General features: G+C 42.9%; 1 protein-coding gene across 1 annotated transcript; it reads left to right on the forward strand.

Annotated features, from left to right (window-relative positions):
• Positions 1–232: 232 nt before the first annotated feature.
• On the forward strand, positions 233–17,415 carry JHY (junctional cadherin complex regulator). The gene is made up of 8 exons (XM_065855792.2): positions 233–299; positions 1,037–1,463; positions 4,069–4,576; positions 11,063–11,715; positions 12,513–12,774; positions 14,966–15,046; positions 15,165–15,290; positions 16,655–17,415. Exons 1-8 carry the CDS (start codon positions 278–280, stop codon positions 16,856–16,858), a joined length of 2,283 nt encoding a protein of 760 aa, XP_065711864.1. The 5' UTR covers positions 233–277; the 3' UTR covers positions 16,859–17,415.
• The last annotated feature ends 742 nt before the right edge of the window (positions 17,416–18,157 follow it).

The following is an 18,157-nucleotide window of genomic DNA, read 5'->3' on the forward strand; positions in this document are numbered from 1 at the left end:
GCTACCACGCTCCCCGCGGGGCGGGGGGGGGGACGCGCTCCCCCCGCCGCGCTCACCCTTGGTAGGTGCGGCGCGGCGTCCGCCGCTGTAGCCATGGCAACGGGGGCCGGGGACGAGGCCTTGGGGCAGAACTGGGATCAGTAAGGGGACAGGGCGAGGGGATTTGGGGACGAGGGGACAGGGTGAGGGGACAGGGCAAGGGGATCTGGGGGCGAGGCTTCTCCCAGGCGGGTTGAGGGGCTCCCAGGCCACGGACTACGGTGATGTGACCGGAGCGATGGACACCGGCAGCCACCCAGGTGACAGAGGCCTCCCCGGGGGTAAACTCGCGTGTGACAAGCAGTGGCAACCCTGAAAAATTAGAAGTTATATTTTGCATTTCCGTATCTCAACAGTTGCCCGTGTGCTGAAGTGAAACTCACCAAGTAGCTTTAAAGGGCTGGATTGGGATGTAACTGACTAATGTGCATTTCTGCTGCCTCTGGCCTTCCAGACAATTCCTCTTGGAAGTATCTGGTGGTGCAAATGACTTACGAACATTTAAATGCAATCAAATGAAAAGAACCTCTCTAATTTAAGTGTTCCAGTTCTTTTCTGCCACACACTTTCTTGCTGATAGCTTACATGTCAAGATGGTATAAAGTTGAATGAAAAGAACATATAAGATTTCTTTGAGTCCTCAGAAGTTAACAGACAAAGTTTTGTTGCTTTGTCTTAGCTTAATTTTCTTTTTCATAAGCTGTTTATATATTATTAGCTTTGTTACCACTCAAATTTTAGTTAGAGAGTACTAAATACTAGTACTAGATACTCTTCATAGTAATAAGTCATGTATTTGCTGCATCAGGACCTTGATATTAACTACTTAAAGGAAAATCATTGTAACTGATGAGAATAAATAATAGTTTTAATATAAAAGATCAAATTCCAAGCCTAAGCCAATGATACTATCCTCTATTCCAGCTTTTAACAAATATAATCATTAACATAGAGTGAACAACCGTTTTATTTTTACTCCCACGTTTTTCAAATACAGGGCTGGTGTATATGATCGGTGCAAAACATGGAGTTAATTCTTCAGATACAAAGTATATTTCAGTTTCTTCTCCACACACTTGCAACCTAAGTAAAACAGGTTTTCCCCGGCGCATACTCACGCAACCAGATTTCCACCCTGCGAATTGGAAAAGGTCATCTGTAAGAGAAGGGGGCTTCACCCCCAGCCTGCGGGACTCCCAAGACTCTGATTTCGAAAGCCTTGTTCGGGAGAGAGAGTATCAGATACAACTCCAGCAGCGGATTCGGGAAAATGAAGAGCTGGTAGGACTGAGTCCTGACGAGGTGGAGAACGACAGCTTAGAAGAAGACAGCTTGGAGGAAGAGAGTTCAGAAGAACAAGAAGGAGCGGAGTTTGATGCAAATCAATATACAAATGAAATACAAAAGAATGTTGGCAGCGGAAGGTAAGGCATAGGATTTTAGTAGACGAGTAGAATAGTTCTGACACTACACTTTATGCTCCTCAGGATATATACGACATATTCAAGACCAGTTTGTATTGCCAAAGTGCTATTAAGAGCACCTACGGACTTAATTACACACAAAGATGTGCTGTTTCACCTTAGCCACACTCATTACACCCATTTCTCCAACACGACCGCAACCGCTTTCTTGGCTGAAACACCGGTGTAGGAGGGTGAGATGGAACCATCAAACCTTGGGGTGGTGCAGCAGCCCTGAGATCATGGACCAGAGGGTTTCTGGAGCTGGGCTATGAGAAAGGACCAGAAAGAAAAGCAAAACCAGTGCCAACACATCCTCTTTTCGTTCCTAACAGAAAGACTTGTGCTGAACAAACAGGGCCACTTCTTTAGAGGTGAAAATTGGTGGGTGGAATAAACGCAGTTTTGTCCTTATAGCTGTATAAAACTAAGATTAAAATTTCCAGGGTTACTGTCACCTTTAAACATTCTTTAGAAAGTGTTAACTTGGTACCTAAAATAAAATCTAATTTGCTGCCATATGCGTAAAAGGTTTAACACTGTATAAATTGGGAATAATTCTCAAGTTTAAAGGGATTAAATTAAACCTGAAGTAATAATAATGTGCAGTTTCAATTTAATTGTCTACTTAAAATAAAATGGCAAACAAATGAAGGCTAAATGATTAATAGCATGCTTTTATTCACCTCCTCAACAGGCAAAATGGCCAGTTATTGAATATTTTATTGTGAGTGCAAATGATGTTAATTGTACTAGAAACATGCTCTAATTTTTAGTAATTTTTTTGACTGAATACTGTGCTGAATGTGAGGCTCTTCATTAAATGGAAATTTGATTTTATTTTGTTTGAACTTAGCCTAGTAAGTACTCAAACACAGTCCATTAACCAGAGCAAATATCACAGCATATACATATGAAACCCCCTCTCTACATCCATTACTAACCTCGGAATTTGAAGAGGAAACGCTGCATCTGTTGTCTGCATACAACACTTTTGTTGATGAGTACAGAGTCCATCTAACCTTTATATCAAGTCGGGGGGAGGAATAAAAGGTGCACTTTTTGTCTGCAGATGATTAGAGGTGAAGGGGCTCTTCACACTCATTTTGTTCCTGTGCGGTGACCTGGCCTCCATAACACAATCGGGCTGCTGTGCACACATTTCCACACAATAGAACTCTTTAGCATTATACTCCATCGTTTCAATCATTGCAATTATATCACGTATTTCTGTACTCACTTCAAAATATGGTCACCTATTTCTGTTTACCTGTGGTGTACGGCAACTAGGAATAATAACGTTTTCACCGGTGTAAATCACCTGATCTCTAGTATGCAGAATACCCTGGCACCAATGCTTACCTGAAATGAAAAGCATTGCCAGAGAAACACATTATTTTCTTATTAGGAGCCACTTAAAATATAGGCATAGGCACGTAACTCATTTAGAAAGGAAGAGTCCATGATTTATGGAAATGTTAACACAATGCACTGTGCCACAGTGTGGAGAATCCAGCAGATCAGTACGTTTCTAATAGGGGCTGAAGAGTCAACCGGGTTTCAGTGCCTATAGATGTCCCTCTGAAAGGCTTGACCATTTGTCAGTGCCCAAGAGACCAGAACCATACTGCAAGTCCAGTGCAGAAAAAGCAGTGTTAAAAGCTTTTTCCTCCCACTGTCCTCACTCTGCCACTGCCCACGCATCTCCTGCAAGCCAATTTGTATGTGTTTGGCTCCTTCCTGTTGGTTTTCCTCCTTTTACAGTATCACAGTATCACAGTATGTTTGGGATTGGAAGGGACCTCAAAAGATCATCTAGTCCAATCCCCCTGCTGGAGCAGGAACGCCTAGGTGAGGTCGCACAGGAATGTGTCCAGGCGGGCTTTGAATGTCTCCAGGGAAGGAGACTCCACAACCTCCCTGGGCAGCCTGTTCCAGTGCTCTGTTACCCTCACTGAGAAGAAGTTCTTTCTCAAATTTAAGTGGAACCTCTTGTGTTCCAGCTTGATCCCATTGCCCCTTTTCCTATCATTGTTTGCCACTGAGAAGAGCCTGACTCCATCCTCATGGCACTCACCCTTTATATATTTATAAACATTAATAAGGTCACCCCTCAGTCTCCTCTTCTCCAAACTAAAGAGCCCCAGCTCCCTCAGCCTTTCTTCATAAGGGAGGTGCTCCACTCCCTTAATCATCTTTGTTGCCCTACGCTGGACCCTCTCCAGCAGTTCCCTGTCCTTCTTGAACTGAGGGGCCCAGAACTGGACACAATATTCCAGATGGGGTCTCACCAGGGCGGAGTAGAGGGGAAGGAGGACCTCTCTCGATCTACTGACCACCCCCCATTACCTCCTGTTGGAGGTAATGAAATTTTAAAATGAAGAGGAGGTCCTGCCTAAATTTTCTGCTAAAAAACATTTGATAAAACTGTTCTGATCCCAGTCCCACAAATTGCCACAATTTATGCACTGAAATCATTCAGCTGAGCATATTTGCAGGGCTTTTGTTGGCTCAAATTGCACGCCGAGTTTTTACATAAATAGCTTTGTGTTCCTTTCTTAAACAGGAAACAACAGTCTGTGGTCAAATATCTCAGCCTGAGATACAATCCTAACTGGAAGAACACGAAAGAGGCAGCGGAATTTTCGGAGGCAGAAAAATCGCATCAAGTTGCTGGAGGAAGCAGTGGGGACTTCTCACAAGATCCATTTTACCTCCATTCCAATAGCTCCCCAGCAGAAATGTATCAACAGGAGGCAAGGTCACAAGGTTCCTTCTCCGATTTTGGTACAGGTACGGAATTACAAAGCTTTCATGAACCCGATGCTGTGATCAGCAGTGAACCTCTCAGTCTACATAGCAACGGGAAGGAACCTGCAGCCGGCCGTCATTTCAAACATAGTCCCAGTACATACGGCAGCGCGTTTTCTCTTCAGATTCCAGAAGATCCACCTCGAAGACAAAAAAAAGACTTTGTGGAAAGAAATAAACGGACTTTAGGATTACGTTCAGGGAAGACAGATTCCTATCTTCAGTTACACGCTAAGAAGGAAGAAGAAGTTCTTCAAGAGCAGGTAGGTAATCTTTACGTGTTTCCTAATTGGTATAAACTGAGGACTGTGTAGTGTTAAAACCGAATGGCTGCATGGTCCGGTTTGCAGAGGAGGTGAGTAGATTCACAGTCTATCACACAACTGGTAACTTATGATTTCCAGAGAATCTTGTTCGCGCTTTATGGAATAACTGACAAGTCCTCGTTTACTCACAACCCCGGTGATGGCCAACATGAATTTGATAATGATTATCTCTGCTAATACCATATTCCAAGTTTTGTTTGATGCAGCAAATGCAAATTGCTTCTAATAGCAGAACACTCACAATTCTTCTAACTGCAGTAGGAAACCTTGATGCCACCATTTGGCTTTAAAAGCTGTGTTCGTGTTTTTCCACCCGCATTGGTCATAGCAAAAAAGCGCATGTAGGTATGATTAAGAACCAGAAAACACATTGTGGTCACACTGTTTGCAAGGGCCATGCACACTCTTACTTATCACTATCATTTAGGGCCACACATGTAGGCGTATCCAAGAAATGTGTGTTATTTGGGTGGTCAGCCAGCCTTTCCCCCTTCTTGCTTTCACAGCCAGCCTGAACATTTATTTGAAATCAGTCAGCAGGTAGAAGTCATGGGGAGTACTTGGATTTGAAGGGCCCAGCTTGCTTGTGATTCACTGTAAAATGTCAGCCAACTTGTATTAAGGATTAAGTGGAAACGTAATTACAGTTCCTAATGAACGATTAAACATGAGTTTGTTGCTTTTACTTGCTACTTATTATGCATAATGGGAAGGTGGGAGTCATTGAATCATTCCATGAGTTGTAGCATAGAAAATTCTTAACTTGCAAAACTACAGAGACTTTCTGCTTCAAGTGACACGTTTTCCAAGGCTAATGAACAGTTGACACAACACTAGAGGGCATCTGCTGCCTACATTACAATGAGTGTGGTGGTGGACAAGCTTTTTTCTATCAGAGCTATTAAGAGCACTTATTTTTTTTCAGTTATAATTTGGTTGATGGTAAAAATAATGAGTGTAGATTGCTGCTAATGAAAGCTGTGTTGATATGATTATGTTTACTATTTGGGGAATTCTGAAAATGTGTCATATGTAAGTATTGGAGCCAGGGATCAGGACTTCATTGCGTAGACACTTTTCAAAGATATGTAATAAAAAAAAGATGTTAAAGTCAGGACTAAGATTCCACTGCTAAAGTAGCCATGGGGAGAGCAGGGCTGTGGGATAGCAGGAGCCAGGCAGCTTGCGTGTAGGAAGGTGTGTTTCTTTCCTCAATGAGTTGGTTCAGCTGCAGCAGCATCACTGTCAGCTACCTTTGTATTTTCTGCAAATAAGTGTAGGAAGGAGTACTTACCTCTCTTGTTCTTAACTGAGACATCCATTGCTCCATCTCATTGGAGGGGAGTGAAAGATGGCCCAATGGAAACGTCTTGATGATCAGAGCCTGTCACCTCGCCTGGAAAACTGTATCAAAAGTGCAAAAACACCAAGTATGAGAAGAAGCAAACAAGCCACATGTCTTCTGCTGGAGTGCTCAAACACGTTCGGAACACTGGTTCTTCCTCAACTCGATTATTTTGAGCTTTGCAGGGTGTTGAAGCTGGTTTTATTAGTATGATCGCTGTAGGTAATGAACTGTGTTCACATTGAAGTACTTTGCGTACAGCTTGTTTTCAACTGGCATAACATTAGGTAGAATATTTGTAGCCTCATTCTTGCGAGATTTACAGCTGTGCTGCATGTACCAAAACATACCACAAATGCATGTTGATCTGTGCATTTACTAATTTATATAGCATTTCCTAAAGCATCAAGTTCTTTGCAGTGTTGCCTGATTCTTTAAGAACCTGATGATGAGTTTCTTTGAGAGAGAGAGAGAGAGAGACAGAGAGGAAGAGAGAGGAGTAGTGGCCCAATCTAGCTCAGCTGTACTCAATATGAGTTGCTTTCCTACCTACAAGCCCCTTACTTCAAAGCAAGGAACATAATGTACAATTTTTTAATGGCTCTAGACCAAGGCACTCAGACTCTCTGTGCACTGCGCCTTACCTCAGTGTAAACACCTAATCAAGATTGCCTGCGCTTCAACAATAGCAGCCAAATGCAATTCGAGAACCACAAGCCTTTGAAGTCCTCACTGCAAAGGCCGGTTTTCTAGTCTGGGATAATGACATGCCCTGATTGCTGTCTTTGTTGTATCTTTTCAGTAGAGAAGCAATTATGGGCCTCAATTTAACAGAATAGGCATTACACAGCTTATGATTCTCAAAATGCAATTTCATTTGATCATTTTCTCAATTTGATTGGTATTAATAGAATAGTTCACAAAAAATGCTGGCAGAGGTTGTGTCCTGTTCCTCTTTCAAAGAGATAATGTAGAAGTATGCTTTACCTGCCCAGTAAACTATCAATACAGTGAGTCAGTTGGTTCCACCAAAAACATCTTACCGCCTGCAAAGCTGTATCGATTCACAGCTCAGGAAACCTGTGTGCTAACTTTTCATTTGGGAACACTCCTACTCACAACTAAGAGCGTCTGCATTGCCATTTGGAGCAATGAGATCACCAGAAAGCCTACCTTTCCCTAGTCGTCCTAATCTCTCACCCCCAAAGGTGATTTAACACTTCCTTCATGCTGTTTTCAGTTAATAATACTCTTGGTCACAAATCTCTTCTCAGTGCAAGTTCTCCTGTGTTAGCCAGTGTCACACTTGCTATCGTACTTAGCAAGATAATTTGGGACAACACTACTATGAATAAAGCAGCATTGTTCAAGGCTGCTGGAAGGTAAAGGGGCCCAAGATAGTTGGTTGGTGTTCAGGGACTGTTTCTAGCGGGCACAAGATCAGAGCATCCCGACACGTAGGAAGTCAAGGAACGGAGCCAAGAGACCTGCGTGGTTAAACAGGGAACTGCTGGGTGTGCTCAAGTGGAAGAGGAGAGTTTACAGATCATGGAAGGAGGGGCTGGCCACTTGGGGAGAACATCAGGCTGTTGGCAGAGGTTGTAGCGATGCAACTAGGGAGGCTAAGGCGTCCTTAGAATTAAACTGGTGAGAGGGGTCAAGGACAATAGGAAGAGCTTCTTCCAAACAGGGAACTGCTGGAGAGAGTCCAGTGCAGGGCAACAAAGATGCTGAAGGGAGTGGAGCATCTCCCGTGTGAGGAAAGGCTGAGGGAGCTGGGGCTCTGGAGCTGGAGAAGAGGAGACTGAGGGGGGACTCATTCCTGGGGATCAATATGGAAAGGGGCAGTGTCAGGAGGATGGAGCCAGGCTCTTCTGGGTGACACCCAGTGACAGGACAAGGGGCAATGGGTGCAAACTGGAACACAGGAGGTTCCACTGCAAGAGGAGAAGCAACTTGTTGGGGGTGAGGGTGGCAGAGCCTGGCCCAGGCTGCCCAGGGAGGCTGTGGAGTCTCCTTCTCTGCAGACATTCAAACCCGCCTGGACCCCTTCCTGTGGAACCTCAGCTGGGTGTTCCTGCTCCATGGGGGATTGCACTGGATGAGCTTTCCAGGGCCCTTCAACCCCTGACATTCTGGGATTCTCTGTGTTTTTTGTGAAGTTTTATAGCTTGGGAAGAAAATATACACTTTCAAGGAAAATTTTCATTATTGCCATATTTACAAGGGTATCTCTTGGCTTTGAAATCTGTAGTGCCAGCAGCCACTCTCAAACAATTGCTCAAATTTGATTTCCAGCCATCATGCTACTATAACTGTGGCCACGGGAGGATGTTCCTCTTGTTTGCAGGGCGTGCTATTTTGCACAAGCTGTTCGATATTGTTCCCAGGCTGTGTGTATTAGCTGTTTTATTTCTGCAACTACTCCTTGTACTTTTCTACCAACATTACTGCGTTTTGCCATCTTTTTCCACATGCCTCTGTTGTTCGAAACCTTGCTATGGTATATGTCATCTATCAATATCGCGGTACACTGGCTGATTGCTTGGACAATTATGATTCTCTAGTTGCTTTTCTGTCATTAGGTGCATCCACTGGCTCTCGTATAAACGGAGAAAGACAGACATTGAAGAGTTACAAGTACATTTCTGTGCTGCATACTTCCTGCAATTTTCTTGTCCTCTCTTCTTCTTAAAAGTAGAAGGAATACTCGCTACTACCATACCACTCTTAACTGCATTTTTGCTTCCTTTTTCATTTTCTCTTTTAGCCGTTCATTGTCTTATTATCTATTACACAATGCCTAACTTTAGTGGTTTAACTTTAATAGGAGGCAAATTATTTCTCAGTCTTTCCGCAAGACTTTTAAATCCTTTCATCTGTTTGGGCTGTGGCCGTAAACATTCTTGGGTTTTAGGTTGCGGATCCTAAGACTGTTGATGAGGAACCAGTTCAGTGTGTCCTGCCATTCCGGATTGGGAAAATGGAGCCTGAAGACAAATGGTACCTGAAATCATAGCAGCTCAAGGCTCTTCTTCAATATAACATGATAATTGAAATATATGTAAAAGCGTTGAAGTCAGAATATTTAAAGCTGTAATCTCCTTACTTTTAAAATATCAGTTACTGACAATAAATCCTTAGATATGTATCAGTAGATAATCTCCAAAATTTAGTGCATATGCTGCTTTATATACTGAATGATTTTAAGTCAAGAAATTCTGAGCTCAAAGAATCTTATCTATTTAGAACATGATTTGGTCGATGTAAAAGCACAAACTAGTACATGGTCATGTTTGATGGTTCATGAGGATTGTGAGCTAGAACATAACTACTGCTGTGTTACTTGTCCCCTAAAGTCCCCATGGACGTCAAGGGGTTACCATAAACTAGAAAAAGTTACAAGTGGAAAAGGTCACACATATGTACACGTAAAACTATAGATCTCTTTAATGCTGGCCTGACAAACCTGGGATAGTCTTTGCAGCAATAAAAGAGACCAGGTTATCATCACGGATGCAAAACCAAGAACTTCGGAACCAGAACTTCAAGCCAACTGGATTTATTGTTGGCAAACCTAGTTGCTACCTTTGTAGTACAAGTATTTGAAGTAATTCAGGAATACTGTTTAAATTCTCCGCTGTTCACTTAAGACTGGAAGCTACACTTGTGTAAAGCACAAAGAAGATTTTATGCTGCCATTCATTATGAGAGACGTGCTTTATATACGGAGTTTCACAATGAAGGAGGTACTTCGCAGGGCGGCTCATTCCATTTAAATGGGAAAACATTGGCCTGGTCCCAGTTTGGCAGCAGTTTGTGCTTTCCACCAGCGGCACCGTGTGCCAGAACATTAATGGTTACAGCGGAGGTCGAGCTAACAAATCATCATCTTGGCACCAGGAGTCAGGGTTCCCCAATGCTAAAGCTTTCGCCAAAACATTCTGCTCTATATGTGGATTTAATACCTACCATTAAGTATTTATTCTGAGTGCATATGCTATGTAGTGATTGCAAGTGTTGCTAACAAAAGAACCCTAGAGAGACAGAAGGATGAAATGGAGGATTTTAGCGCTGACAAAGATTAAATGGACTGAGAATGGATTTGTATATTCCCTACAAGGAAAGCCATGTCCTTCCTCAAAACAGGCAGCACCTGATGCTGTAATTGGAAAGTAATAAATCTTAGATAAACTCCAGCTCTAGAGTAGGTCATTTAGCTCAAGACAGTAGTCCTGGTGTGCTTAAATTCTCAGATTGCTTCTTGTGATTTGGATAATATTTTGCAGGACACGGGACAGAGAGGAGTGCTTGGTTTAGAAATGAAATCATTTAAATCATTGACATAAGTCTGTTTCTACTGTGGACCAATCTGAGTGTACATAGCATCTTCTCCTGAAATTTAGTACAGTTTACTTCCATGAGAAGATAAAAACCAAGAACCTGTTTGATTGTTGAAATGTTTTTCCCAGATGGTTGACAGTGAGCTACCACTTGTCTGCAGGATTAGAAACAAGTAGTCCTATGCATTTAAGAGCACATATTTTTGCGCCTCATTCCATATACACCACAGTGTCATTTCTTAGACTTTAGGACATGGGTGCTTTCCCTTTTACACTTCGCTCTCTGCTAAGAGCTCACTTTTAAAACTAGTTTCCATCGCAATACTCATTGCTATGAACCTTTTGTAGGTGCGAGCGTACATTAAACAGGGGTGGCGGGCTCCATACACCCCTGATTTTTAAAGAGACAGGTGACTGTGCACTCCCACCTGTTCAGGCTTGTTGAAGGCACCACATCAACACTGGTTCAAAATTCAGTACGTGCTCAGAAGTCGACTTCATTGTCACCTACACGGCTGTTTAAGGGCTGTCTAAAATAAAAATGTTGTCCTGAATTAAAATCATGGAATGTAATCTAGTTAAAATATCAGCTAATCAGTTAATTTGTAGAATTCTAAGCTACATGAAAAGCATTGTGACAGCAAACTTACCCATATGCCTATATATTGTTGATCTTAATGCACATACAAAATAACAACTACTGAAATTCACCCCACTTTTGATAACTCCTTTTAGGATCAACAAAAGAAGTCGTCCCAGAGAAATAAAATCAAATCCAAGCAGAGTGTCGCAGGGAGAGCTTTCCCAAGGAGTGACAGCCAAAAACCGCCAGGAAGAGCAGCAGAACCAAAGCCTTGGCACCACGGTCACCACCAAAGCTCAGGATTTCAGCCTGGTCCCGTGCAGGGGGTGAAGCAAGACAACAGCAGCGCGCGGTGGAGATGTCTGTGCACCAGTCCTTCTGTTTGCCCCGACACTAATACAGCAGCACATTTAGATACTCGCTTAAATCATTTCCCAAGTTCCAGACATGTTGTTAATCAGGATTTCACCACATCTACCCATCCTTTTCATCCAACATTGCATACATTTAACCCAGTAGAAGTTATATATCCGGCATATACCAGCAAGGAGAGCAAGAAATATCGGCATGATTCTCCAAATGGACTTCCACGTGACCAGCGGCATGTACACAGCCCTTCCCCTGGGCAGCTTTTTGCAAGAGACAACAGTACCAATGGTCAAGCAGATCCGAATCAGAGGAATATCTCATCTACTTTTAATGCCAATTGTCAAGAATTGGTGAAGAATCAAGTACCGCTTCAGGACCACAAAAGACAAATTTATGCGGATAAAAGTCATCAAAACTACGCTATCGGTAGTTTACGGTAAGGATAGGAGCGTTGAAACAGCATTATCGTAGCACTATGATGCCCAGAAAGAATAGAAAAAGACCAGAAAATGTTTTAAAGTCCAAAGTATAAAAATATTTTGCTATAAATTTGCCACTAGAGATTACTACTAACTGAAGATTCATCAGAACTGTTGATTTTTAAATATGGTATTGGAAAAGGGCAGTTCTGAACTCCAGGCTCTCCTGCACATAGAATTTTCCACAACTGAAGGTTTTCTTCCAAAAGGCTAAAAGGTAAAGTGTAAATAATAGGTGGCAAAGAGCACTGTGCATAAACTAAATCTACTGCGAGCTGCATAGGGTTCTATCAAAACCCGCCTTGCAGGGTGAGCATCCAGAGTCATTCCAGTGCCAATCCTGGCTCGCTACACAGAGCAAAGGCAGCAAAATCCTTAGTTATGTAGGATCTCACCTGCCTTAATAAAAATGAAGGGTTTATTTCACATAGACAATTAATTCTTTCAGTACTCAGCAAGCCTGATCGAAAGCCATTTAAAGGCAGCTTTTGTTATCTTAAGCTAGCTTTGAATCAGGCTGAAAGTTTCCACATATATAACTTTTCCCATTTAATTTAAACCGTTTGCACACACTTGAGTGCAAGCAAAGTCAGACATTGTGAAATACACATCTTTCCATCTTCATGATCCCAGTATATTTTGTGAGCAGGGACCGTGCCACATACAAATTGCTTGTTGAGCTCTCTGCTGTATATATGTGACATTTTTTACCCCCTCTTTCTTTTTTGAGGCTTTCTCAATCTTCTGTTCACAGTTCACCAACAGCCCCTGGTGCAACCTCCCCGTTCACACAACCGATGGAGCGACATCCCCAAGAAATCACTCATTGGACAGAAGCTCATCTAGCGGCCAGGCACTCGTTCAGCCTGCTTCCACCTGTAATCCCACACGTAGAAAGTGGTTTAGACATAGATCCAGAAAGCGGTGAAGGAAATCAAGTGGAAATAAGCCGAAGCAACTCAGAAGGGTACATCATGCAAATGGGAAAGCAAAACCAGCCTAAAGTCAGCAAGAAGGTAAGCAAAGAGATGTGCATTGCATGTTTTTGCATTTCTATTTCCACAGAATCACAGAATCCCAGAATGTGAGGGGCTGGGAGGGCCCTGGAAAGCTCATCCAGTGCAATCCCCCATGGAGCAGGAACACCCAGCTGAGGTTCCACAGGAAGGGGTCCAGGCGGGTTTGAATGTCTGCAGAGAAGGAGACTCCACAACCTCCCTGGGCAGCCTGGGCCAGGCTCTGACACCCTCACCCCCAATAAGTTGCTTCTCCTCTTGCAGTGGAACCTCCTGTGTTCCAGTTTGCACCCATTGCCCCTTGTCCTGTCACTGGGTGTCACCCAGAAGAGCCTGGCTCCATCCTCCTGACACTGCCCCTTTCCATATTGATCCCCAGGAATGAGTCCCCCCTCAGCCTCCTCTTCTCCAAGCTAAAGAGCCCCAGCTCCCTCAGCCTGAGGAACATTTCATTGTTCCAGAGAGCACACTGATACACACCGACTTGCCCAGAATATCAAAAACCAAGGCACAAAAGTGGCAATGGACACTAAAATCATTTTAGTCTAAAGAGCAAGGCGGTTCAGCACCACCTGTGTCACTTCCAGTCTTGATTAGCTCTAAGAACACACAGAGCAGTGTTTGTCCTCTAAGTTATCCAGTGATAAAATGATTTAGAATAAAGCTATTTGTAGAAAGCAGCAGGTAGCCAGGCCTCAGATCTGAGCAAACCATTATCCTGGTCACGCTCATTTGCTATCCAACTCAAATCTCTTGGTTTCCAAGGGAATCGACCTGAACAACAACAAACTTAGAGGATTTGTAAAGCTAACAGCATAAACATTATTACAAGTCTCCTGATGATCCCATTTTGGTCCTAATTAAAACTTGGTTCTTTTTGTTTTTTCTGTGTGTGCAGTTTTGTATTGTAACCAGTTAACACAGATGCGGTGGAGCAGCACAGAGATATCCCCGTGTGTCCATGACAAATTAAATGTTTAAGAAGTTAGCGCCGAGTCTCAGGGCAGACAAACTAAGCTGGAATAATTCCTGATGTGTTTAATCTAGGAGGCAGTTTGTGTGTTGCTGCTTGAATGCGTCTAAGAAGAATTAGCTGGATTATGATAGTAACTGAAGGGCAGATTTCCTTCCCTTTCTGTTCCCCCGAGTTCAATCTGCTGTTTCTATGCTGTATTTTCAGTAGTTTTCTCACACTTCACGTGAGGAATGCCACAGAGAAGAAGACTGTTTATATCTCACAGCAAAATCCAGCTTTCCCTAATAAACAAATGCAGTATACAACTAATTCCGTTGTAGACAGCTAAATTATTAACTCTTCAGAGTACCTTAAATTTAAAGTTAAGTGTAAATATTTCACAAAAGAAAGGGATAACCGACACAAAGAAACATCAGATGGAAAATTCAGTCTATCAAACCAGTAGCTCTGCAGTTGAGTTTAACTTGAACATGTCCTTTGCAGAAATGTAGGTTTTATTTGCCTATAGAACTGTCTTGGTGTTTCTGCATTACTCTGTGATTGAAATTAATATAGAGCTGATCATAATGAGTTTCCACTGACAAGTATTTAAAATATAGGCCATTTGTAAAAATTAATCTAATATTCTTGAAAGAGATCAAGAATATTCTGGAAGCATTGGGCTCTTTGTAGTAATGTCATGAAGTATTGAAATGGCATCACCCATCACTCATCTTCTGTCTTCCCCATGCACTTCCAAAGCCTTTGCATGTATTCTTCAACTGGCTGTGAACAATTTTCCATTGCAATTTTGAGAACAAAGAAAGGTTACTATTACTAATAACGTTTGCCTCATACTTTTACCATCAAAATCAGGTACTTTTATCCGCTTCTCTTTACCAGTCTCTTTGGAGTCCTAACAGTCAAATGGGTCACTTTAAGCTGTTTAAAAATAAAGCTCACAAAAGATCATTTTTGACTGAGCAAGTATTGCTTTGTGATTTGGATGATTGGCAATTATCTGCTTAGATTCAAAGGAAACACAGTGCAATTCGGCTTGCACAATTAACTCAGTCTTTTTGGTCACCATCCTCCAAATGAGATGTGCCAGAGCTAAGACTGAGACTGCAAGTTGGATCCTGCTCTTATCTTGGTTATCCGCTACAGGACTTGCTTTAGTTAGGCTCTCTGTGGAATCATATAAAGGAAGATCTATCACTGCTGTTTGTTTTTCAGCCATGTAGCTCAAAAACCTACATAAATCTAAACGTGAAACTTGGAGGCCTTGGACCTGACTATGAAGCAATCAAAGAGAAAGTAAGCGATCCCTTTTATATGATCTATTTTTCAATTGTGCAAAGTGAATTTAGGCAGAGGAGAACAGGTGGGTCCACTGAGACATTTCTTTAACCATACCCTCTTTTCCTTTTGTCAGAAAGAGAAGTTAAGGCAACAAAAGGAATATGCAAAGCAAATTAAGGAACACAATAAGAAAAGCATTGCTTCAGTTCAGAGTTTACCTGCAAAACCCCAGGTCATATCTTCAGTGTCAAGACAGAAGGTAAGAACAGAGTCTCTTTACAATGCATGCAGGGACAGATTCTGGACCTTGTACAAAGAAAAGGAAGAGCGTGAATTTAACTCACAGTAGGTTAAAATAGTTTCTCCATTTTGATCTTCCTTTTAATAACTGACTACAGTTTACATCCTTGTAATATTAACCTGCAAAACTCCCTGCTACAAGCTATGACTGAGGACAAGAGCTTAATGAGACTGGGGGGAAAAAGTGTTTATAAACTTAATAGACGCATGTTGGGGTCAATAGGCGTGGTGGTGGAGTTGCTCTTCATGTGAGAGAGCAACTACAATGTCTTGAGTGATGTCCAGGCACAGATGAGGAGCGAGCTGAGAGTCTACGGGTGAAAGTTAAGGGGCAGGTGGACGTGATCTCCCTTGACTTGAGTGAGGCATTGGACACAGTCTGCACAGCATCCTCACAGCTGAACTGAGGAGTGCGGTCTGGATGAGCGGGCAGTGAGGTGACTGCGAACTGGCTGAAGGGAAGAAGCCAGAGAGTCGTGGGCAATGGGCAGAGTCCAGTTGAGGCCTGGATCCAGTGCAGAGCCTCAGGGGGCAGTGCTGGGGCCGGGATTATTCAATATATTCATCAATGATTTGGACGAGGGAATAGAGTGACTGTCAGCAAGTTTGCTGGTGACACCAAGCTGGGAGGAGTGGTGACACTGGAAGCTGTGCTGCCATCCAGAGACCTGGACAGGCTGGAGAGCTGGGCGGGGAGAAATTTAATGGAATAGAACAAGGGCAAGTGTAGAGTCTTGAATCTGGGCAGGAACAGCCCCAGGTTCCAGTGTAAGTTGGGGAATGAGCTATTAGAGAGCAATGTAGGGGAAAGGGAGCTGGGGGTCCTGGGGACAGCAGGGTGACCATGAGCCAGCACTGGGCCCTTGTGGCCAGGAAGCCAATGGGACCTGGGGTGGGTTAGAAGGGGGTGGTCAGTAGGTCAGAGAGGTTCTCCTACTCCTCTGCTCTGCCCTGGGGAGACCACATCTGCTCCAGCAGGGGGATTGGACTAAATGATCTTTCGAGGTCCCTTCCAATCCCTAACATTCTGTGATTCTGTCATTCTGTTGTTACCTTTTCTTTTTTAAAGAAAAAACGCTGCTTCGTTATCTAACATGGCCTCCAGTGGTAAGTGCCAGAAAGCAAATCAACTTGTGATGGGTTACGTAGCCCACTGTGGAGGTTTCTCACAGTCGCCACTGAAGCATCTAGTACAGAACACTGCCAGAAACAAGATCAGGACCTAGGAGAACTATTAGTTTGACTCAACATAGAGACACTTAAATTTCTTTGAAATTTAATCAGCTTTCTCTTAATCAGTTCCCCCAATTTGAATGTTTTTAGGCACTGGAATACGCCAAGAAGATTCCTAGACCAAAGACTTTCACGGCAAGACAATCAGGTGAAGAGGTGAAAGAGGAAAGGGTTCTGCCACAGACTTTAAATGGAGCCAGTTTACCTCAAATTGCATCCTTGGAAACTTTGCATAATAGACACGAGCAGGAGAAGCAAGTTGTAGCTGCTTTCAGAACCCTCCATATCTTATAAGTATTTTGAAATTATTAGGGATATCTTCAAGGCAAAAATATATGTCACAGAAGGTATGACATATAAATATATGTCATAGAAGGTATGACATATATTGCTGGCGAAGTCCTATACCTTTCATTTTACAGAATCCTGGGTGAGTTTGGCCCAGATCCTACAGTCCACAGGATGCCTCAGTTGTCCCAAAAACAGGTCGGTTGCTGAAATACACCCTGCAGACTCCAAACATCATACGAGAAAAACTGACCACTGTACTGCAGCCCTCCCTCATGGAGAAAGGATGAATTGGACTGTTAGACATCCCAGGTGGGAGTTTGTGATGTACATAATCGTTGGGGAAAAGTTGGTGAGAAAAGTGTCTTCCAGTGTGGGGAACATGGATCAGGCTGCAAGGGGAATGTTTTGAGTATCAATGTCCACCGCAGCTTCTACCTCATTCCTTTCTCCTCGCCCTTGGGAGCTGCCTTTGGCCCCGCTGCAGGACGTTGGTGCCCATGCTATGGACCAGCTGGGCTGGGTAAATGTTTCCATGCTCTGCAGGACGTTGGTGCCCATGCTATGGACCAGCTGGGCTGGGTAAATGTTTCCATGCTCTGCAGGACGTTGGTGCCCACGCTATGGACCAGCTGGGCTGGGTAAATGTTTCCATGCTCTGCCACTCGCTGCTTTTCTACTTTTGTTTTTAACCGGAATGGTAACACTTTGAAGCATCTCTGATTAGGGAACCTCAACTTGTTGTTTCTGCTGAAAAGTGATAATCCCCCCTTAATACAATCCTCAAGTACCTATTTTAATGAAACCTTCAGATGAATATCAAAGAGCTATTTACTCGTATCTAATATTTTAATTAGATTATATTCTCAATTTAACCCATTAAACCCCCTTTGATGATCTCCATGTTTAGTGTTTAGCCCCAGATGCTGGAGGTAATGAATATTGGACCTTTGATTTAATGAGAACTTCTGCCTTTCCAGTCTGACTCCCTTTGTATCCCTCTTTTTTTATTTTTTGAGCTATAGAATTCAGTTAATTGAAGAAGTCTCTTACCACCACACATTAAGGAACCTAAATTAGCATCCCTTTTCTGATTAGAAAATGCAAGCAGACATTTTCTCTTTGATCTGAGGATTGAGTTGAAGTAGGCAGCAGCCCCCTGAAAATGAGCTGATGGCCTTATTATTTGGCTGACATGCAGATGCGTCCATGTGGTGCAAAATGCTTAATGTCTTAATTGATCACCTTCCTCCCTATCTGCCATCCTAGTACCTTTTAGAGCTCCCATAAATTACGGTGAGCTTT

This window comes from Patagioenas fasciata, chromosome 24 (assembly GCF_037038585.1).
Source record: "Patagioenas fasciata isolate bPatFas1 chromosome 24, bPatFas1.hap1, whole genome shotgun sequence".
Lineage (NCBI taxonomy): Eukaryota > Metazoa > Chordata > Aves > Columbiformes > Columbidae > Patagioenas > Patagioenas fasciata.